This window comes from Sceloporus occidentalis, unplaced genomic scaffold, assembly GCF_023333645.1.
Source record: "Sceloporus occidentalis isolate IW3139 unplaced genomic scaffold, rSceOcc1.0.p SCAF_15, whole genome shotgun sequence".
In the NCBI taxonomy this organism is placed as follows: domain Eukaryota; kingdom Metazoa; phylum Chordata; class Lepidosauria; order Squamata; family Phrynosomatidae; genus Sceloporus; species Sceloporus occidentalis.
Genome location: NW_028316995.1, coordinates 4,587,665 through 4,612,071, shown reverse-complemented (window position 1 = coordinate 4,612,071; position 24,407 = coordinate 4,587,665). Strand labels below are relative to the sequence as shown.

Sequence of the window (24,407 nt, the reverse complement as noted above, 5' to 3'; positions counted from 1 at the left end):
TTGAGAAATGTTCATGATGATCCAATTTTTTGGAACTGCGCTTCCATATCTTCACTCAGCTGAAGTCAATTCCCGGTCTACTGTAATACGGACAGCAGGGGGTGCTAAATGTCCACCCATTTACACTTGTTTTGCAACATTTTGCACCAGGCTCATCTATCTTAGGAAGGAAGCACCGTCATGCTGAATGGATGCATTTCCTGCTGAATAAGCTTTTTTTTTTTTTTTTTTTTTTTAGCTTACCTCTAACTTTGCTTTGTCGCTCTGCAGTTTTTCAATAGTTTCCATGTACCGCTGGGTAAGGCCGTCCACTACCGCTTGATGCTGAGTACTCTCGTTCTCCAGTATTTGTAACCGATTTCTTAGTTCAGCCTCCATTTGCTTGTGTTTCTCACTGGCTTCGAAAAACTGAACATAATATGCACATTAGAGGTTTTTAAATGCAAGATTATTATATGATTCAAACAATAAAGCAACATCTTCAACCGATCAGGGGCTGCAACAGCGATCCTCTGCTGCAGGAATATCAACAACGGTCTATGGATAAAACTCTTTACATGGAGCTCTCAAAATTCCAAGGGAGAGAATAAATAAGTTTGGTTTCCACTAGAGAAGCCAGAAGGTTTATTGGCTCTTTAGTGCCATTATGGGTATGTGAAGAAGTTTAACCAAGCATAAGTGTTTGGACATTTGAACATACTCCAGAGAACATACAAATACAAATATAATATGGTTTTACTATGCACTTAAGCCTTTCATTTACTATCTGCATTACAACATGCAGCGTTTTCAAATCAGACATCACATTCTGCTTATTCAATTGTACTAACTTGGATGTGCAATCTCTCATTCTCCTCTATCTTCTTTTGAAGGTCTTCATCAAACACACTCTTTTGTTCTTGACTCAGCTGAGACGAGTCCACATTTTTCTGTAACAGATAAGCAGCCATGAGTGGGACCCACGTTGCACATGCTCACGAAAGATACTTACTAGATAGACATTACGTAGTTTATTATACAATTTTCTAAATGACTTAAATAACCCGAGTGTGCTCCAAAGACCATATGCTGAAGTCAATCAAGGTTTGGGAGCGTCACGTGCTATTTCCGTATAAGCGCCGATTACAATGCATCTCTATGTAGTCCAGAGACCAAGGAGTTACACCACCATCCTATGCAGAGCATTATCAAGTAGATGAACAGAACTATTTCATCTCAAACGTTGCCATGACAAGGCGGTTCTCCAATTCACTGTTTCCCATACATTACTAAAAAGATCTATGTGTTATAATGGAATGGAGAGCACCTACCTTGGACTTTTTGCCCTTGGCTTCCAGAAGCGACATTTCTTCCTGTAGAAGCTCCACTCTCTTGGCAAGCTGTTGGTTTCGGAACGTCAGACTGTCCATCTCTTGCTGCTGTTTTCGCAGGGATTGGTCCTTCATTTTCAGCTGTTCCTGTAGCAATTATAATATTCCATCCATCATTAGATGGCACAAATATTAAGCAGAGCCTCACGACAGGTAATGCTATCTCCTGACCTAGCTACTCACACATTACAGTCTGTGATGGCAGATTATCTACAGGTACATTTAATATATTTTTTAGCAGCCACCATTTACACGCTAAAGTTAATGAAATTGGCTTTGCTAACATAATTGCAAAAGTAATTTTCTAATGATGATTTAGCCTTTTTAAACTGAAACTTGAATTAGCTAAAACAACGTCACTTGAACATAGGAGTGATGGGAGTGATAAAGGGCCTCTGTATATCCTAAAAAAACAGCCTTTTCCAGCTATGATAAGTCATTTACATTAACAACACCTGTATTAGATCCCTTTCATGTTACATAAATGCACAAAATTTGTTTTGCTTTTAAAAACAATGAAATTTCTAAGCGAGTCCAAACTTTTGAACCGCTGTGTCTATAAAAGTTAGGTTTTGGCCGCAGCAAACATTGAGATGTTCCTCTCGATTGGCTCATTAACTCTGGTTGGGCATTGCACATAAATAGTAACTAACCACAAAGTGCTGACGAGCAATTAGAAATTATTCGGTAGAACTTTAATAATATACTATAACAATATGAACAATTACGCAAACACACAAAACTTGGGTACGCAAGAACCAGTCTACAACGTGCGGCCCGTGGGCCAAATGCGGCCCGCCGGACTTCAATGTGTGGGCTGCCGGAGAAAAAATTTAAGTATTTTAAAAAAAATAGTTAGGGGTTCAAGGAAAGTGGACCTATATTTAAGGGAGAGGGTTCCCTTGGGACATCATTAATTTTTGTTGTTGAAAATAAAACTTTGTTAGTTTCAAAAAAAAAAAAAAAAAAAATCCTGGCTCCTAACTTTTTTTTTTTAGCTGGCTCCTAGATTCAAAACAAATTTGTCAAGCCCTGACATAGAAGGTCGCACAAAACAGCTTTCGACAAGGAAGAACAGGCTAAGAATACCTTTAAAGCTGCCGAGTTGGCTTGCTCGTCGACCACGGCTTTTTTCAGCACCTGATTCTGGGCCCGTAACTGCAATGAAATACAAGACGTCGTTATCATGACAGAAACATTACGACATTAAACATTTATAATAATAATAATAAAAATCCTCAAGAACATCATCTACTCTGACTAGTCACACAGGTCACATTTAACGTTGTCATACTGATGGCATTAGACACACGGCTATTTATGGAAATATCGCTACGTCTTCTGCTATTATTAAAGTAGATCGTACACATCCCTATGTACCCCGCATCCTTCTTCTATGAGAATCTATGTATTCGCTTTTTACAAGTCAGCAATCGAACTTCACGAGAAGTTTATCTAGTAAAATATATGTTGAATGGACCATTTAGTTTATCCTGTTCCACACCAGGCCAAGTCTGTACTCCAGCTGCGATATCCACGCAGTGCGACCAGCGGGAGCTCCTCTGGGCTCAGAGACTGAAATCATCGCTTTATGTTACCAAAGGGTTTTTGGTAAAGAGTTTGTTAGGTAACAATTAACACGTTTAATCCAGTCGGCCAAAATTCCTTGTTTTACTAGTTGTAGGGTAACACAAACGCAGCGAACGAACTTTGATCAGCAAAATAAAAAAACAAAAACAAAAAAAACTCTTTCCAAGACTATTAAAACGAAAATGTCAATGATTATTCTGATGTTACGCGACATTCTCTTTGTGATGAGCTTTGCATACATATATATTTATTTTTCTGGTGAAAGGCCAAAAACAACTAAAGATCAACAATGAATTGGATAAATCTATTGTGTAGTGTGAATTGCAGGTAAAACCGGTCAGGCAGCTGCTCGGTTACTAGACGGTTCCTGCCTGCCTTGAGGCCGACTGCATAACAGCGACTTTATGGTAGGACGTAAACCAAGGTGAGAATATTGTACAGCGCTACGAAATTTGATGGCGCTATATAAAACAATAATAATAATAATAATAATAATGAGGCAGCCCCGCAGGAAAATACCTAATTGTAAGCAGGTTTACAGCTTTAAACTTTTAGGGAAAGCCCTCCGCACCTAGTCTAAATCAACAAAATAATTCATTATTATATATCGTCTCTATTCTATTGTGCTGTGGAAGCTTTTAGAACTATACAATCAAATGTGAAGACGCTAAGCTTCTATACTTTATATTTTTTCCATTGACTGCTTATATAGATAGATAGATAGATAGATAGATAGATAGATAGATAGATAGATAGATAAGTCTATGTTGGATTTGAGATTTTTATGTGACAGATGTACAAAACACTTAAGGATGATTTCGGGAGAGGGGCTTAGGCAGTGGGGGCTATGAAGTCATAAACTTAAACACATGAAGTCAGCAATTTTGCATCTTGGTTGAATTATTTGAGATCTTTTATTTATTTGCACATCGTCTCAAAAGAAAATAAGTCTGATGAAAAATGGGCAGTAACACGGGGCACTGAACACACGTTAATACATACGGATACATCAGGGGATGAGAACCCGGCCCCTGAGCTGCCATATAGCTTCATGGTACTTTATACAACGTTCCAGGCAGGAATGGTGGGCTAAATTACCTTGGAATATTCCTGGGCCAATTTCTGGTACTTCCCTTGCAGGTCAGCAGCAGCCATACTTGTGGAATGTGTTGAATGAAAGGATAGATCTCTGGTTGATGGCCGACTGGGTACCCTGGGTTAGGACCGTGTGATGGATACAGCTGCAGCTAGGGAGACTGCCTTTAGAGTGGAGGGCTTTGCCCCTCAGTATGATGGCCGCGGAAGTGTCAGACTCCTGTCACTGCTGGATGCCGGCGGGAGCTTCTGCCTTTACTGTAAAGCCTAGGGCTTGGGGAAGCGGGGAATATGTGTTTGTGTCCGCATGGAGGCGAATGGATGCTCCTTTTGATTTTATCCCTCAACCGGAAAGGCCCCACAGCGACACAGTGTGTTAACTGCATATACACAGAGCCTGCCTCAGCGGCTGGAGACGCGGACTGATTACATCACAACTCTGCGACCGGCAAACCCTAACCCAGCCTTGCATGGAGTTCTAAACGCAAGAGACACAAATGTGCCTATTACAGAATCCATTTCGTGAAACCAAAACGAAAGTGTCGGAGGATGCTGCACTCTTCTTAAGTGTCGCGTCGAACTGAAACGATTATACGCAATGACGTCACTCTTCGGCATGGCGTCGGTTATATTCGAGTAGAGAGCCTGTAGTTGTTGCGCTAGGCTAAATAACGCAAAGCCACGGCGCAGTATCCACGCCGGATGTATTGACAGAGGACCGGCGCAAAGGCTTATACCGCACGGGAGAGATTAGTTTCAGCTTTCACAAAACATCATGAAGGGCCATCCCCGCTAAGCTTCTGCTGCAGGAAGAGTTTGGCTGGCCCTGTATAACGTATAGTTAAATAAGTGAAATTTCTGCTGACCTCGCCTATTGAGTTATGCATTAAGCAGGGCGAGCTCAGGCCTTTACACTGTAGAAACTTGCCTGTGTGGGCCTTTCATAATGATTATTGAAGTGAGAGTTAAGATCCCAACTCTTCCCCTTTAGTGAATAACTCTCTACACTACACTGTCTTCGCTATTCATTATGAAGGTCTGTCCCCAATAAGCTTCTGTTACAGGAAATGCTTGGATGGCCCTGTCTAATGAATGGTTTAATCAGTGAGATTTCTCCTCACCCATTAAATTATGCATTGAACAGGTTGACAAATGCCTGCCGGTTTATCCTATTCCTGCCCCTTAGGACACGCTGATACGTATATCCTTAAAAGCTGCGCCAAGATGCCCATGGGATGTACTGCTACGTCCTGATTGTGTTGCAGTGGCAGGGAGATGTCCAGGAGATCAGGGAATGCCCATTCACACCATCACCCATACTTATTCCAATATGTGTCAATGAAGACCCGCCGGAAGGTTACTGGAGGACAGAAAATATAAATAACATTTATCAGGAGCCGGGTGATTTCACTATGGCATAATTGGCATACAAACTTTGTAAGAGAAATCCTCAAAGGGATTTCAATCCGTATTGCATCACAGTGATATGTAAAAAAAAAATAAAATACCAAAATAGGAAAAAAAAAACCCTTTTTTTAAAAAAAGGTGGGTTTTTTGCATATCAGTAATAATTTTAGTCATAACATATTATCACTAATACGTATTATATATTTCTATGGTATAAAAAGAAGGTCCAGCTGGTCCTCTATAAAAAAAAGCAATGTATAATGTGTGTGGGCAAACATATGGTAAAAATCACAAAACATTCCTTTTTGGAGTGTAATAAAGCCCTGGTCCTGAATGGGTTAATTGGTGTTCAGGTTATTGTCATGGCCGTCTGCCATTGTAGCCACCGGGTGTTCTCGCTTTCTGCTTTTGTGCAAAGTACAAATTACTGTGAGGTTGAGTATTATTTGGAATATTATTGTTTCTTCTTGAGTCAGGGCTAACACGTTAATCCCCGGTCGTAATTTTTGACATCGCTGAAATGACATGTAATTTCCTCTAGAGGGAGCCATCTCAATGTGGAAGGAATGTTATGAGCCTATACCATTACTTTACATTTTATTTATAAAGCACCTGCAGATTCCAGAGCTCTATTACAATAGGGGAGAGAGTGAAGAATAACAATCGCATTAACACATTAAGACATACTTATACACGAGAGGTCCCTGCGCTTGTGAGCTTACACTCTATACCCCTGTTGATTATCTGGATTCCCCGTTCACCAATCGTATGGACCTACTACCTTTATGTAGAGGGGGTTGTATCTGGAGAAACTGCTTACACATGTTTATTGGTGGATGATCTCCAACGGATGACTGTACTTCCAGTAACTGCAGCTTGTCTGTTCAGTTGGATAAGCATCATCCAACGTATGCCGTGCCGTATCTGGCCCCAGCCCATGGTTGATGGGCTTTGGTTGATGATTTCCAAACACTGCCAGACCTAAGTCAAAAAAAAGTGTGGCTTTGAAGGGTCCAGGTGAAATCTGATGCGCTCATCAACTCGAACCCAAATAAGTGAAAGCGCCCCGGCACAGCCACATAAAATAAGTGATGAGTGCCCTGGTGGACCAAACCAGGGGGCTCTAGAGATCATACCCCAGGCTTCATGAAGCCCACTCGGCCTTGAGGCCAGAGGACCAAGCTTTCCCTCTCTCACAGGTTATTTGAACCCAGGACTGCACCTCCATAGACTGGCAGAGGTTAACAAGTTCGGGGATACAGAGATGACGTTTTCACTTCATTCATGAAATTCTGCATATAGCTTATTAACCAAATCAAAATAAATGCCTAATAATCAGCTAAACGAAGAATGAAACAGATTATGCAGCCGGCCCTTCCTGCGCTGGGAGACCCTTTAAGCTGAAGCAGGTATTGAGACCACAAGGTCTTAGTAGACTCATTCAGCAATTCTGAGATACCGTATTGGCTCGAATATAGTCTTTAAAGTGGGTGTGCGGCCTATATTCGGGGTCTAGCGCCCGGCGCCCGGGACATGCAGTCCCGGGCGCCGGGCAGGGTTAGGATACAGATCCCCCGCAGCGGTGCAGGGGACCTGCATCCTACTCCCCGATACGCTTAGGCAGCCTCCCCTGCCAGCACTTTCCACGGGGGGGGGGGGGGGTGCCGGCACGGGAGGTTGTCTAAGCGCATCGTGCGGATGGTCACCGGCTGCGGAGGTTGTTTACCCGCATCACCGCAGCTGGTGACCGTCCGCACAATGCGTTTTACCTCTGCCCCCAAGACCTACCAGAGGAGACTCCCGGGTGTCTTGCGGGGCCGGCGGGGGACATCTACGCAATACGTGTATACAACTTGGGAAGTTGTGTATGCGTATTGCGTAGATGTCCCCCGCCGGACCCGCAAGACACCTGGGAGTCTCCTCTGGTAAGTCGGGGGGGAGCAGAGTGGCAGCATATCTCGGGGGGGGAGGACAGTGGCAGCATATCTCGGGGGGGGGAGGACAGTGGCAGCATATCTCGGGGGGGGGGACGGACAGTGGCAGCATATCTCGGGGGGGGGACGGACAGTGGCAGCATATCTCGGGGGGGGAGGAGGACAGTGGCAGCATATCTCGGGGGGGAGGAGGACAGTGGCAACATATCTCGGGGGGGGAGGACAGTGGCAGCATATCTCGGGGGGGGGGGGAGGACAGTGGCAGCATATCTCGGGGGGGGGTTGACAGAGTTGCAGCATTTTTTTTTTGGTGCTTTTTTAAAGAAAAAAACTTTTTCTTTAAAAAAGCACCAAACTTTTAGGGTGCGGCCTATATCCGAGCCAATACGGTATATATACAATATATAAACAATAATTACAATGAGGCAACGTCGATGCCTAAATATACAGATGTTCCCATTATTATTCTATTAGTTGTAATGACCTAATTCACCTATTAAACTATTTTATTGCGTTACATCTGGTATATTTGGAAAACTGAAAAATCTAAATATTTGGGCTTAGGAAAACCAAAAAGGGGACCAAGATAATTAAAGACACCGCCGGAAATGGAAGGTGAGATCTGGGAGTTTATGTCATTTTTAAGTACCATTCATAGGTTTATAACAAGCTAACAGAAAATAGCGTGTCTAATTTTAGAATCCATGCTCGCCGGTGAATAAAAATAACGTGGCGTATCTGTAGGGGTTAATGATTTAAAAATCAGATGCAGAAGAACTGACTTTGGTTGCCTAGTGACTACAGCATGTAGGATGATGGTGTCATTCACGATGCTGTCCGGGAGCTAACGTTTGCTCCTTGTGAAATGTTTCTGTGTGTTTGATGCCATTTTTTTTTTAAATATGACGGGTAATATGTATTATTTTTACACTCATTTAGTAAAAAAAAAACATTCCTAGTCAATATTACTTATTGTGTTACCTTTTATGCCTATGAAATGATCAAAAATACATTAACCTAATTAATAAATATACATATATTTTGATTAATGCATTTTAAAATGAAACTGTGCGATATATATATAATTCCGAAGAAGAGACTTCTGAGGTCCTGAAAGCTTATGTGACTGTACATCTTTTTTCTGTGTTGGCCCAACAGTAACACCTTTGACTAATCTGATCTTGGGCCGATATGACTATATCCATTTCCTTAATTATCAGGGCCACCCCCCCCCTCTTAAACGTATGCATTATGTATGGTTGTTCATACATGTAGAATACACCCATAGTAAAAATGGGTTAAATCCCATAATAATGCTTTAGAAACAAACTACGCAGAAAACACACAGATATAGCACCCTTTTTGCACCCGCTTCTAACGGTCACAACTTCAGTCAAGTCCATCAGTGTCTCGGCCGACCTTGTTGGGAGTTGTAGTCCACAAAAGCTCATCAGCCTATTTTTATATTTAAAAAATATATTAAAAATAACTTGATTTATTATTTTTTTACATTGGTTGTATTGGCGAGGGGAGGATTTGGGGCAGGCAAAGGCACCTGAGACATCACAATAGATCAACTGACAGTATGCCGTTACTTCATTTTTTTCTTTTGTTGCAGCATCCGTTACCATGGTAGCAGGCATGCATATTAGGGTACCGGAGCAATCGCGGCTTACAAGCAGGAATCATATTTTTTATTCAGCTTTAATTTATTCCCAAAGAAACAGCAAAGTCAGCAAAAAAAAATAAATCATAGCATGGCTCAAAAGCACAGAGTATCAATACATAGGCAATATATATTATTATTTATTTATAGCGCCATCAAATTTCGTAGCGCTGTATACAGTACCTGGCATATGTATAGCATAGATAGCTGCAACACAAGTGACTTTTTTATGTTTTTTCTTTACAGCATATTTGGTTTTGGGGAGGTTTGCCAGCATCCTGCTAAAGATTTAAGTTGATACAGATTTATTTACTTATTTTATGTTTTTACTTTGCCGTTACAGTAATTTATGGCGGATTCAATCTTCAAAGCTTCATTCCAATTGTAGTGGAATTCTCCGGTTCTTTTGGTTGGAAGATATAGGGGCCGCGGTTCAATGATCTGTCTAAACCTTAATCTGTTGTAACAGAGATGAAAATACAGATTGGTAACCCCCCCAATATAACCAAACCAAAGAGTAAAAATAACTAAAACTAGTTTTCTAAATAAAACACCCCACTTAGTAAACATGCATTTTATATGGTTGTTCATACATGTAGAATGTATGCATAGTCCATGCGTGTCCCAGTACATTAGATTTTTGGGATGTTTTCCAATACAATAAAGCCATGTATACTACAAGGTCCTTTTCATGCTATTATCATTATTATATTATAAATACCAGATTATGTATATACATACCGGTATATCTAACACATATTCCTAGATAATAAAAATAAACTTTGCAATGTTGGCATCTTTTTTTTTTACTTATTCTAGGGTAATTTTTGCAGTTATTAATTTATTATTGACAAAGTTGTATTTCACTTTCAGTTCCTTTCAACGGGGTCTGGACACATATTGACCACAGTATAGCTTTATTGGACCTTTACTGCTAATTACTTGGTTCTCATTCGGAGGTCCAAAAACTGCTTTGATCTGCTTGACAAATGATTTTAAATGAAAGAAAATTCTGCATTTCCGTTCATTAAGGTGGACGTGAGGTTGAGCAGGCAGTGCTTTTTGCTTACTTGCGCCCAGGGAGTGGAATTGCTTACCAGCAAGAATATGGTTTCAGAGTCTTTCTGTGAATAATGTGCCTTTATATTATGTATACATTTCTGTGAATGTGTTTGATTCAGGAGAATAAAATGGAACTATCGAAACAATGTTTTCATCGTATATTATATATTTTCACACGGTGTCCATTTCCTACGGAGAACAGATTATGCCGCTGTTAAATCCCTGTTGTTATGGAGAGATTTAAATACGTCTCACTTTATTTATGTTCTATATCCCATCCCTGCTACATGATCCAACCCCTCACCATAAATATTTACATACCATTGAAAACTTTGGGGTCACTTATAAATGTCCTTGTTTTTGAAAGAAAATACAGAAATACAGCACAGATGTTGTGATTATTGTAGCCGGAAATGGCTGATATTTAATGAATTCTCTTCATAGGGGTACAGAGGGCCTTTATCACTCCCATCACTCCTTTGTTCCAACGGCACGTTGTGTTCGGTAGTATATTTATTTTTATAAATAATATATATGAGACACACACACTGATGAGCTCTTATGGGGAACTCTCAGCCAGAATGAGGATCATCACAATTATAACTAAATTATGACCTTTATTTCGAATGTATGTGTGCCTAATCTCCAATGTGTGGTGTACCATCACCTACATGTGCTTTGCGTGCAATCTAGGCATCCCTTTCCTCTGTAGTCACCAATATCATCATACTATGCTCTGTAATTTGATGTCCCATGTGCATAACTTTGCATTTATCAACGTTAAACTGCACTTTCCACACTTGTCCTTTGAATTAAGTATTTACCGTTTGGATTTTTTCCCCCCCCACAGGAATACCCACCCAATTCCAAATTTGGAAGACCTTTTGTGACACGACAAATCTAAACACTTAACAGAATGGACTCCAGTCCATATCTCTATCAGCACCCTATTCATAAACGCTCCCTTCTTGTGAATACCCTGCAAGAACTACAACCCGCTATAATCCTTTACTCTGCCTATACCTTATCCCGTTGTAACATCAAAACAGTACAACCTATGGATGGAAAGGACAAATAACGTAAACTTACGTGTTATAAAACAAAAAGTTTATTTTGCAATACTTTTATCAGAATGAATTGCATATCTTTGGTAAAAATAAACTTTATAAACCTTTCCATTAACAGAGGTTAGCATACAAAAACTAAACATTTGTAAACTATTATTAGGTTGGGGAGAACAGTTTACCTTTGAAACAAAACAAAAAAAAAGGGAAGAAGGGTGTTATTTACTTGTATTCTACTGGCAGTTCAAACTAAATAAACCTATGCACATTTTCAGACTAAAATAAAATTTAAAGAATATTAACAATTTTTTCACCTTGATCAGTTTTTTTTTGTGTTTTTTTTTTATTTTTTTATTTATTTTTACACTTTTCAAATAAATAGTAGATACAATGAATTGGCAATCACAAATGGTTTGATATCACTAGAGGATGGCAACATAATACTTTTTTTTTTATTAAACAGAAATAATGGCACCAGCAGTAAATGATGAAGAAACGTGTTTAGCGCCCGTTTAAAGCGCTTGCACCTGTGGATAAAACATTTTAAGAGGGCCGATTTAACACGGATCTTCGATAAATATCTAGTATATCTCCAATCTGAAATATTAATAGGTCAACGTTGTAAAACGTGTTTCTCAGGATTTCTAACAATTTGCTCTTTTTAACGTCCCTGCGGAATCAAATATCTCAAACCTGCCGCCACTTTCAAGCAAGTATTGTATGGTTGATAAGCTATGAAAAATGTACATCGCTTAATAGTTGATTACAAAAAGTTATTGATATAATCCCACAGTTACCCTAGTTACAATATATACATGAATAGGAGCATTATTTGAAGAAATAAGCAAAATGCGGTAGTGAAGCAGTGGAAGAAGTCTCTTATATTACATTTTAAATTGGGTGTTCGTCTTATAGCCAAATAGTTCATCCACATGCACATGATCTGCAGTTGTGGAGCTTCTACGCAATGTTAAATAGGTGGAGATCCAAAAGTCCCACTCTTAAATGGCTACCCAAATAAAATAAGATTTTTTTTGCAGGAACAAAAAAGAAAAGAAAAAAAAAAAAAAAAAGTACATACAGTAAGTGCAAAAGTATGTGTTTTGAAAAGATCTCAAGGAAATCCTTGGAATCCAATATAGAACCCATTACCAAGATTAAAACGAATTAAGAGCCACTAAACATAATCATCTTAGATGGAAAGGAAAATATTTTCAGGGTCAAAAGGCAAAAATTAAACAAAAATGTAAAAAAGTATTTTGAATATGCCCTCACACACCTTGTAGCTTCTCTTCCAACCTCGTGTACATGTATAAATATATATATCGGGTGCATCAAAGTAAAGAAAGAAGCATTTACTGTAATAAGTCAGCTGTATTAATGAGCCATTTAATGGAAATGGGCTTTTTTATTCACAGACATTCGTAGTTGGGAGAGGCAGACTTAACTTATAATCAGTGAAGAGCTTGACTTGTTGGCAGTTGAGAGCGTGACAGTAACAAGTCCGGATACATTATGGGCTTTAATGTGGCAGTGATGCCCTTTTCTTTTAAGGGGTCTTTCTACACCCAGCCGCCATGTTAGTAGTTTTTATCCCCCTGTTGCTTGGAAATTTAAAGGGAAAGTTTACCCCTCATATACTTCTGTTATCAACTATAAATATAGCTAAAGTTTAACACCCTATCTGGTGACACCCTGTCATCTGTACGATTAGCGCCTCTAAGAACCATGCGCTCTTTCACAGCTTGAAATCTAGATTTACACATTTGGCCATTAATTATATCAGATTATGACACAACATCAAAAGTGCATCATGGTACCCAGACACAAGGATTAGGCAATGGAAATCACTACATGGGTAAAAGGGGCATAATCATGCTCAGCAGTTCCTGATGTGAATACCCCAATTATGGGACAACATTATAACAAAAACGATGAAAAAGTCAAATAAATCAAAATTACTAGCGATGAAGCGAAGTGGGGGAAAAACCACAATCTTCATTAATGATACATAAACAAAGCTCACTGTAGGAAGACCATTAAAAAAGTGACAGAAGAGACAACATACTGAACCAATAGAGCACATGCATGTGATGTGCAACACTTAAAAAGATCAGAATGACTAAATCTCACTCCTGCTTAACCAGGTGAGACCTTAACCTTATCTGGCTGGAAGCGGATGCTCTCCCAACTTCCCTTAGACTACAACTCCCAGTATAGAATAATGGCTGCTAGAGAGAGGAAAAAAAAAACTAAAATCCTTTCCATCTTCCATATGCTGGAGGTGGAAATCTACAGCGCAGAGAGTTTTAGGGCAGGATACAATAGTGCTATATTATTAAATGACACTAAAAATACAACACCTTGGACAAGCATACGGTTCCTGTGTCCAGTAGAACAAATGCACAACTCAGGGGATGTTCTCATCTAGAGCCACTGAACTGTTGGATGTTCTCCATACTACAAAAAGAATCATACTTGGGTTTTTGAAGTTCCAAAATCAAAAGCTGGGAAAGACCCGAAGGACAAATAGATGGATAAGCCCAGTGTTCTGACAAAAGGAAGCCCCGTGCTCCCCATCTAGGAGAGGAATGGTTCCTCACACATGGCAGAGCAACATCACTCTACCGGGGAACACGTTCCATCAAAAGCTAGCCGTTCAAACCCGTGTACGAGATTTACGCTCTGCCACGGCACACAATGTACATACAGGATCCTAAATGCTGATGTTTAAAATGAAATTAGCCGTATTCTAAAACGCATGCAGATATTTGTGTATTTCGTTCATAAATATAGCATACCGTAAGACACGCGCACCAAAATGGATTTGAATTGCTATCACTCCTGCCACAGGAAAAATCCAAGCCATGTAAATATCCGCTAAACCATATATGAAACGGAAACGCACTCAGTGGCCAAAAATGTGCATAATTATATGAGAATAGCACTCACTAAATGGGAAAATTAAAAAAAAAAAAAATCACATATAAATATAACTTATGTCTATGGCAGTTGAGTATTCAAGTTTCACAAGAACATTTAAATAGCAGTGAATGAAGCTGACCTTGTCGTTAATATATATATATAAAAAATTCCAAACAATGTTTAAAGGGTGGAAGAAAACAAAAAACAACTCATTACTTTACAAATATTACATTTATCATGTGCTTTTGCACCTTGTTTACAAACATCTACATATAAATAGTTGGCAAATGTGTCACGAATACTGCTTTTTTGTATCACTGTCCTACGATGGCAGCAAATGGACTACAGCAGTTGGGAGATCTGTCAGCAGGCAGCTAAAGTTCGTTAATTTGAGGATTCTCGTCCTGGGAACATTCGTTTTGACCGATTGAAACAGCTTATTTCGGAGGCTTATTGAAGGGGCTTCAGCATGTCATGCATTCTGGCTGGACTGAAATAAATTCTGTGAACGAGTCTAAGGCAGTAATTATAGGAGGGGAGGAAAAAAAAAATAAAGTAGAGGAAATATATTTGTATATATATAAGCCTCGCAAGTCTTTTATGGCTTTGATCTCTTACATGAAGAATAATCGAAGAATATTGCCACGCTTGAAGAGGGTGGTAGGAAGGGGAATAAAAATAAAGCAAAATTTTGCAGGCTGGCGGTATCACTATTTCCTATGCTTCTGAGACTGGGCTTTCGCAGTTTTTAAAAGAGAATCCAGACACGTGCGTATTCCAGCCAGGTGAAGAAGGGAACCTGCTGCTTCTTTTAGCTCTTCGTCGATATCTTGGCATGCTTCTTTCCGGAGCCTCTTGCCATGCAGGTGTTTGCTAGAGGGATTCTTGCATGGTTGAGAAGCATAGCTGCTGTCGCCAAGAGCATCTTCATCGTAGTCCATATCCGTGTCGTCCTCGCTATGGAACCCTTCGCTGCCATCGCTTCCCGCTCGGCTGTTCTTTGGGATGAACTCGTATACCTCGTCGACAGAGGACAAGGAAGACACACTTGACCGGGACTCGCAGCGATTAGAGTCCGCGCCGCTTGCACTGTAGTTGTGATCCTCCTTGGGATCGATGTTAGTAACGGCAGAATCGGTTTCTTGTAGGGCTATTGGAGTATGATGTTTGAACGCGCCAGCATAGCTGCGTTTCTTGGGCAACACCACTTTAAGAGGCTGAGGTTTCTGGCCTAATGAAAGAAGCAAAACGATCAGTTGTAATCACCACGGCCTTAGCGTGCAACACGCCATGTCAAAATTAAAACATATCAAAAACTGAATTTGCCAATAGCGACTATTAAAATGGTACTGATTTAATGCAGTAATATTAATAGAATGTTTTGCTGTAAAACTAGAACGTTGGCATTTATGGATTTATTAAAATATTGATTAAACACAGACTTAGAATTTATATACTGATTCATAAGGGAGGGAACGAGAATAATTAGTCTTAAAATAAAGAAATCATTTATTGGCTTGTATCATAGAAAATTCTTCCCTAAAACAGCAGAGATGGGTGCAATTTGGAACATCTCATTCCCAAACTGCACCCGCAGAACAGACGGTGCCCTGTTCTACGAAACGGTCTTCAAGAAGGACAGACGGAATACGGAAGTGTAGCCAAGCTGCCGGGGACTCAATAGGTGGTGGGTGGCATTGCTGCCCACCCAGTTAGTGGCATGAGCTTGTACCGCTTATTAAAGCTCTTTACAAGGAAGGGGAAGATTTCCGAGTAGGTTTTCCGGTATTCTAGCACACTGGGTTCATCTTCTCACACTGTATTTTACAACCATAACACATCATAGTTCCATAACTTTGTTTTATGAAAGCCTATCTATGGCTGTTTTATCTTATGCCGACGCCTTATTTCTTCACACTAGATCATTTTTCTTGGTTTATTCACTAAAAGGAGAATTTGCAGAAGAGTTGGGGTTTTAACCCTTACTTCACTATTCATTATGGAGGGCAAACACTGCCAATCTTTTCCAGCTGGCCCTGCATGTGTAAGGAGACCTTGAAGTAATGACACCGATTTAACACTTAACTATTCATTATACAAGCTCACCAGGGGTGGCCTTTCATAATGTATAGCGAAGTCAAGGAGCTAAAACTGTAATTTAGTATGAAAAGGGAAAAGTTACAAAATAGATTTTTTTGAGGAAGGGGTTAATGCTGACAAAAGCATTGTCTTTGTCAACTACAATTTTCCTTGCAAGTGATTTGTTCTACAAATGACCCAGCAGGCAACAATACTATGCAAACAAAGGGATAACAGTCTAACAATGGATCACCATCTCAAATACTGGTAAATATTCCTACAAACAAGCCCAACTAAAAAATAAACCACTGCTTGGAACAGAAACACATGTAGAAGAAGAGATTATTCTTACAGTCTAAAGCATCTTGCTTGGTGGAACTGTTTAACAGCATCATGGCAGTGGCAGCATCAATGTCAGAATCTGGAAGAAAGAACAGAGCTTTTAAATTAAGATAGTGCTTTTAAGTCTGTTATTTAATCAACATTCACTGTTGGGGCCATTAATGGGCATTTACAGTCCTATTGATTGACAATTTACAGGAACAGGTAGCCATGGCTGCTGGATTTTTAGACCACGTTCTAGCTTCTTTAATATTTCAGACTGATCGGTGTACCTCTTTCTGGCTCCTACAAAATTACCATGATGGCTTCCAGATTTGTATGTTTGTGTCGTAATTCCAACACAAATTTGTCCAGCCCTCTATTAAACCATCACGAGTGAAATAGGGAGACAGAGAGAACCACTAATGGACTAACTCGAGACTGTTAAAACAAGCAAAGCGAATGTTTAACGATATTAATACCTTTCACAGAGCGCCCTTGAGTCTGTTTCATGGCAGATGATATAAAGAGTGGGGGCGACGATGCACTGGAAGAAAATAAAACAGAAAACATGTACCAGTTATTTAATTTCCCTATACAGGAGTGGGGCATGTCATAAAGAAGCACGGCGTGCTCAGCACATATATCTGCTTTAAAAACTGGCTCTTTACTTGCGTGTAAATGCAACCGAGAGAAGTAGAGGTTCTCAGTGGAGGACCTTTACCCCTCAGTAAAAGTGGTAGTGAATCTTAGTCTTATGTCTTAATACCATTAATGTAAAAAATTGTGGCAGTGTGAGCACTGACAGTCCCAAAAACAATAACTCTGGGGGTATTCACAGGGAGCCTGAACACATCCACAAATAGCAGAAATGAGTGAAAATGTGTTTATTTTTATATATATATATATATATATATATATATATATATATATATATATATATATATACATACATATATATACACATACATATATACACACACACATATATATACGTCTATATTACAATGACTTTATATTTGGAGCGAGTCTCGTGGTTACTTGCGTAGTATTGAGTGGGTACAGTTATCAGAGGCTGCTTACCAGGTAGGGGAGGCAGGAGGCGTATACAACGCAAGTGCTGCAGAAAACGGTTGCTTCCTCAGTGCTTGTACAAGATTAGGTTTGTATTCTGGATCGACACACCACAAGGAGCCCTTTCCATTCACCTACAAGACGAAATCGAAAGAAATGCAGCTTAATACATTTACACGGAAAAGCTTATTCCATAAAACTTAAAAATCAGCAACACATCAGCTCGTAAATGTTACAAACAAAACAACCGGCTGCTTAGTATATAAAATCAGACAGCAGAGGGTTAAGTACGGCTGAATTGATACTAGATGGGAAAAAAGAAAGAAACATGACATTATACTATAGTGATAATTATAGCTAAACCTAAGCTTCAACATTAGGATACTTTGCCGAGGCTTCATTTAACTTTTCTAGCAGGTGGAAATGCTTTAAAAAAGCACAATAGTAGTAGTGTTGCTAGTGATTTCTATATATATATATATATATATATATATATATATATATATATATTTACACACATACACATACATACACTAACCAAACAAGCCCTTCACTAAATACGGAGTAGCGGACCAAGCATCCAAATTCCAAACACATCGAACTACTGATGTCGACAGTTTGCAGCTGAACAACGTTAAGGGTTTGTTTCCAACCGGTCCATTTCTAATACAAAGATACTGTATTTGCTCGATTATAAGACGACCCTGATTATAAGATGACCCCCCCAAAATCTGAACATTAATTAAGGGGGGGGAGGGCTGAATATAAGACGACCGTATAGAAAAAATTTTTACTAGTAAATATTAATTCATGTAAACTATTTTTTCATATTTAATAAAAGCTATGATAAAGGAAATTTTTTTTTTTTTTCCTTTTATTTGCCAACCTGTACCCCAGTTATGCACATCTGCCCCCAGGCTTGCCACTCTGCCCTCAGAAACGCCTTATATCCCCCTATATGCCACTGTGCCTCCATAATATGCCTTTTAACCCACCTATATGCCACTTTGCCTCCAGAAATGGGCTTATACCCTCCTATATGCCACTGTGCCCCGTGATATGCCTTCTACCCCATATGCCACGCTGGCATATAGGGGGTTAAAAGGCATATCATGGGACAGATATAAAAACTCTATATACTGTATAGACTGTTGACAAAAAAAAACAAACCAAAAAACATTCAGAGCTGCTATTTCTGAATTAGCATATGCAACCCACGCAACCTTGACCATCATGGACAACCCCTTCCCTTTCTCCTCTAACTGAAATGCACTATTCCCAGAATTAGGTCATTGTCCTAATCTGAACCACCGTAGTAAACAGTGTCTCCATGTAGAGCTATGTATTTTAATTGAGATTGCAAAGAAAATAAAATCTATTAAGAAAAAAAAGTATATCTCAACCTCTAGCGACACAATGATTGCTGCCCATCTTCACTACACCAGGAGAATTATTTTCAGAAAACGATGGGGGAGCAGTAATTGAAAAGAAAGTCTGTCCTGATATCAGACCTTGTAAGAGATCTGCATCTGTTTGCCGGTCTACTCTTTGAAAAGGGATGGGGCGGCCGTTGAACCCTCAAATAAAGTTAACTAACATTTCTGAGAAGTAGTTTGAGCTTATCAGCTCTTATGTTATGTTATCTGCAATTTATGGAGTGCCAGAGGATTAAAATAAATAAATAAATAAATAAAAGTAAGTAGGACTTCAGCAGACAACACCCAGAAAGTTAGCGTGTGCGAGTGAGTGTGCGTGCGAGTGAGTGTGTTGTACACACAAAATATCCCACTTTTCTGGAAACAAACATAATTGTATACGGTCTTCAATCTGGGAAAGTACAAAAGAGTGGTCTATGTTTAATCTCAGAGCCAAAAGCACAGTCCTCAAGTTCAGCAAGACAGCCCGGTCTCACATTACTAACAGCTCAAGAAGATTGTAGCAGAAGGAAACGCTGCCATGACAACGCAAACCAGACTGTTATTTGAGACCATAGCTAGACTCGCAAGTGTACAGTAACTGCGTATGTGCTGATGGATCCTAAGCCCTCGCGACTGGAACAAAACAATTCACGTCTGGAGTCCTTCACATTAAGAATCTATCATAAATATATATTTGTTTCCAGCGCACAATTTCTTACAGCGTGCAGGAAGATCATTTCTTTCTCAAAACACTAAACCATTTTATATATATTTTTGTTGTCTTCAAGACACCAGAAGAACCTAAAGCCCAGACAGGATTCAAATGTATTTAGTTTACAGCGCAGTAACTCAATACTAGACAGTACTATGCATAAAAACACAAAAACAAAAAAAAAGACACTACCCCCCCCCAAACTCCTTAGTATTAATTACAAAAAATATATGTAAAATAGGGTAATATATAAAGCAATGGAACATAAATTGGGTCATTGCTCAGCTGAGGCACCTATAATACGGAAGATATTTAAGCAAGCTTGCAAAAATGTAATTTTTTCCATTTTAGTATTTATTTTATCTATTACCTCCAATGATTAGGTTTTATGTATTTTTATTATTTTAAAAGAAGGGCCTACTTCTCCTGAACAAAACAATATATAATTTGTGCAGGTTCATCAAGTATGGAAAAGAGGAATCGTGGTTTAACGAGCATAAGGTAAAAATGACAAAGAATATTTTGTTATGAAAACCCCTGGGCCTGAAGGGGTTAATAGAACATTCAAAAGGCAGCTTGGTTAACCCTAAGATTTGCAGATAGGTTTAGGGAAATTAAAGGTATGTAATATTCAAGGTCATGAATGCTGCAAAACTGGTGGTTTTCCCAGCCTGCTTTGGCTTCAGAATTACTTACTTTTCCATGACTTCTTTCAACTTTTCGAAAACATTTGTTGAGAGACAGGTTGTGTCTTACAGAGTTCTTCCAGCCAGTGGGGGCAGTGGCAAAATATGGAAACCGGTCCAGTATCCAACTGTATATCTCTTTCACTGGCAGACACTTGTTTGGAGAATGTTCAATTGCCATATAAATCAGAAGGCTGAATGAGTACGGAGGCTTGGAAGAGGCTGATGACTTTTCGGTGTTTTGACCAGATGGGGAATTCTCACCCTCAATGTCATATAACGGATTGCCAGCTACACATCCTTCACTCCCGAGGCTAAAGTTGTTAAGCAAGTTTGTGCTCTCGTGTAGCCAGTTCAAGTTGGTGAGCTCTTCATCTGCTGAACCAGAGTCCACTGCAGAGTCCTTTGGCCGAGCTGCTCCAACCTCTTCTGGCAGGCTACCCATTTTGTCAACTTGACTTATCCCTGGAACTCTCTCTGCTCCTGGGGTTTCTATGTTCTTATCTGGAGTCATCCCAGTTACTGGACCCATATAACCTTTTCACTCTGTAAGAGAAGCAAAAAAATATTTGATCATCTGTGTCATTTCTAAAATACATTAAATTAATACAAAAGGATATTCTAAATAACCAGTATTAGGTACTTCCACAAAAGGGCAGGGGCCACAGTGCATACCATGGCTTGAGCCTCTCCCCCATTCCTCCAATCAGTATCAGAGGGTGTGCGTGGAGGGGGTTAGGAGTGTGTGCTCTCTTAAAGCTGGTATGTCAATCCCCATGTGTAAACATAGCCAATAATAGTATAATAAAATATTGCTAATTACATACATTATACTCAAAATGTCCACATTATATGGGAGAAAATATTTTTGTTGATAAAAATCATTATAAGCTACAAATCAAACCGCTGATAATTCCAGTATTTTTATGTATGTCTAGATAAGTGACAGCAAACACCTGCGACTGACCCACGTGAATGCAGCTAAACAGAGCGTTGTGACAGATGCAGCTTCTCTCCTCTGCATGCAGTGCCCCATTGGTATACCAGAATAGTATCATACAATGCACGAGCGCTCTACTATCTGTATAGATCTCTTAATACATGTATTGCAGACTAAAACAAAGAGGAACACATAGCAAGAAAAGGCCATACCGCGCACGCTTAAAACTACAGTATAAATTACACCATCTCAGCGCATCTCAACAGGCAATCGATGCCCCAAGGACAGAGCACTGGGAAACTGCACTGGATACCCGGACAAACTCTGCCATCATTTATCATCCTCTCTGTTATATTATCAGTAATGATGGTGTCAAGTGGACAGATCCATGTACAAAATTTTATTGAGCAGTACTCCGTAGGGCAGACTTTTCTGGATTTTGGTAGATCCACCTACTAGTCTTAGTTTAAAGTGTGCACTTCTGAAGAAAGCCGACATTGTAAAGGGTGGTGGTTTCGCCCACTAGCCGCATGTATCTGTTGGGAAGATGATTTCCATTTTCTAGCTCTCTACCCCCCACCATCACAGAAGACATATGGCACCGATTCAACTGACCCATCATACCGACATTTGACAGATGAGCCAAGCTCACAGCTCCTCGTCCCGCTGTCTCAAAATCTAGTCTTATGTTAAATTATTCAATGCTGTACTAGATCAAAGGTCAAAAGTAAAATAATATAAACTTTGGATCCTTAATGCTTTTGAGTATTACATTTATTATATACAGAATATTGCTTCCCCAAGCCCAGGCATTTGGGTTTCCTGAATCAATGGCCGATTAAAAGTCTGATTGTTTACCTCAGAATAAATGGGCCATCAAGTTCTATGTTCTATATTTGGTTAAAAATGGACTGCTTGAGCATTTTCTTTACGATTCCGGATTTAAATGCAAGTTCATATAGACTAAAAAGTACACAGAAGCAGAAATTCGAATGCGACAGAGAGCGCACAGAACAAAACCTATGTTTTGGTTTAGTTCAGGATCTACATAATGGGAAGTTTTTTCAACCCAGTAAATGACATTAAATTCTGTGAGTGCCCTCTACTGGATAGACTACACACAGCTTTTTCACGAGTATATCTGGGGGCAAATAAACTTCCAGACACCAGCAGAGTGAGATACGTGAAAACACATTGTTGATTCAGGATGCTGGGGTGAAGCCATTTCCGTTGCACTTGCTCTCATTTCCTGGAAAATTTCACATCAGCGGGTTGCTGCAAGATAAAGGATATGAAGTGTGCGAAGGTAAACGGCTTCCTCCAGCCAGATAAAACTGAGGTACCAGGCACACACAAGGTATAAGCCCGACAGAGACTTGTAGACCACAGGTATCCATTCCTCTACAGCAGGATGGTACGGGACACAAGTCATTTCCGATTTTTTACACACATAGTTGGGAAACGTAATAAAACTAGGTGATCATGTAAATGTCCTTATAAATAGCCTATATGTCGAAGGTGTAGGACATTTTTAACATTGGAGTGTAAACCCCCCTGGTGTGGAAAAAGTCTTTAACATGGCTTCTGTTGTGCTTCAAAATAAATATTCTTTAGGGCCACATTTCAATTACATGGCAGTCAGTGGGCTACAAAGTCCACGCATCGAGCAAGAGGGTTTAATCACAGGATGCTCATTCTATCATTATTTTATAAAGTCTTTACATGGACTGTCTGGCCCCTTATAATGAACACTAGAAAGATCTCTCTCTGTGCATACAGTGTCACCCTACACAGTATTCCAAACACTAGACGTCTGTCCATAGCATAAAAATTATATTATCCAAAGATGCGAAAACAGAAAACACAATAATATAGTCTTTTGTCTGTAGTTAATGAAAGGACGTTTAGTGTTTTCAGTTCTGCGGATTACCCCTTTTGGTGCCTGAATGTATGCATTTCTCACCCCCAAAGAGCAAAAGGAAGCCATGTTTTGAAACAAACATGATATCCAACCAGTGCTGCATGTAGGCCGGGGGCCACTCGAGGCCTGACCCAGGGCAGTACCTCAGTATTAACCTCTGTGCTGGTATCCTCCTTCCGAACACAGAAATACGAGGTCATATAATGGGGGCGCTCATGGTTAGGTGGTGCAGATGCCGCGTGCTTCGGAGGCCGTGCCGGCAAGGAGCCGACCCCCCATAAGCGTGCATTGGCTGGTTATGAGAAAGATCCGGTTCTGGCAGAGCTGCTATCCCCTACAGCTGCGGTCTACAATACACCACGCCGCTGCATCCAACCAATCCCTTTACCCAACGCATCTACTAAAAAGGAAAACCCAAGAGGCCTTGGTGCTTCCTCTCCAGAACCCTAGAAACCCATATACTGCCAACATCAAGCACGTTTCCAGCAGAACAAGCCTAACCATGAAGCAAACTAGCAGAAGATCCAAGAGGGGTGCAGGTCCTGCCTCCGCTGTATCCTTTGTCTGGTACTCCTTCCAGTCAGCCACGCATTGTCCATCTCACTGGAGCAGCTGCTAAGACGGGAGGTCAGATTTGAATCCCAAATCGCCCTGCAAAAAGCCTAGATTTGATTACGATGCTGCATGATGTCAGTATCCAGGACAACTGAAGCATTAATGTCTTTCTGTGATCAGGCTGCTTTTCATTCAGGGCTTTAGGCCACGCTACATGCAAACTGTTGGCTGCAGCTGCCGGTGTTTACTGGAACATGACAGAAGGGAAACAGAATTTTCTTCGGGTTCTTAACCCTTTGTGAACCAGTGATATGTCCGGGACAAACTACCATTACTCACTATAGTGAGGTTTCAAGAAAAAAAAAAAAAAAAATGCGGTTTGATCAGGTCTGGGCCGGTTCCTGTGAAAGTTAGGAGTCGGACCCAGAATTATATTTTTAGGAGCTGAAAAGAGGCAAACCCACAGAGATCAATTTTAAAAAAATGGAACAAAAATTTAGGGAGTCACGGCTATCTGGCTCTCCTGTGTTGGGTACACGAATTAAATTTTTGGAAGATTTTCTTTCCATTGTACAATATAATGTAAAT

General features: G+C 39.9%; 2 protein-coding genes across 4 annotated transcripts in view; both read right to left on the bottom strand.

The window, feature by feature from the left end:
• The window catches only part of LOC149303170 (protein phosphatase 1 regulatory subunit 21-like), a 36,990-nt gene extending 32,875 nt beyond the window's left edge, over positions 1-4,115 (bottom strand). For all 3 annotated transcript variants that reach the window (XM_089481567.1, XM_089481568.1, XM_089481569.1), the window contains exons 1-5: positions 4,059-4,115; positions 2,460-2,528; positions 1,311-1,457; positions 831-929; positions 244-408 (exon numbers count right to left, since the gene is read on the bottom strand). In XM_089481567.1, coding sequence (XP_089337693.1) covers positions 244-408; positions 831-929; positions 1,311-1,457; positions 2,460-2,528; positions 4,059-4,115 — 537 coding nt within the window. The remainder of the gene's footprint in view (positions 1-243; positions 409-830; positions 930-1,310; positions 1,458-2,459; positions 2,529-4,058) is intronic.
• Positions 4,116-14,823: 10,708 nt separating this feature from the next.
• Positions 14,824-20,935, bottom strand: LOC149303169 (forkhead box protein N2-like). Its single transcript, XM_089481643.1, has 5 exons — positions 20,414-20,935; positions 17,597-17,721; positions 16,996-17,060; positions 16,545-16,613; positions 14,824-15,344 (listed from the first exon to the last, which is right to left on the bottom strand). The coding sequence occupies exons 1-5, from the start codon at positions 20,933-20,935 to the stop codon at positions 14,824-14,826; spliced, it is 1,302 nt and encodes a 433-aa protein (XP_089337769.1).
• Positions 20,936-24,407: the final 3,472 nt, after the last annotated feature.

Bases quoted from the DNA above. Each gene is read 5' to 3' on its own strand.
- LOC149303169 (XM_089481643.1), bottom strand. From the start codon at position 20,935: ATGGGTCCAGTAACTGGGATGACTCCAGATAAGAACATAGAAACCCCA. The intron at 17,061-17,596 runs GTAAGCAGCCTC...ATTTTCTTCCAG, and splicing joins CCTCCTGCCTCCCCTACCTG to TGCATCGTCGCCCCCACTCT. The intron at 15,345-16,544 runs GTAAGAATAATC...TTCTTTCATTAG, and splicing joins CAAGCAAGATGCTTTAGACT to GCCAGAAACCTCAGCCTCTT.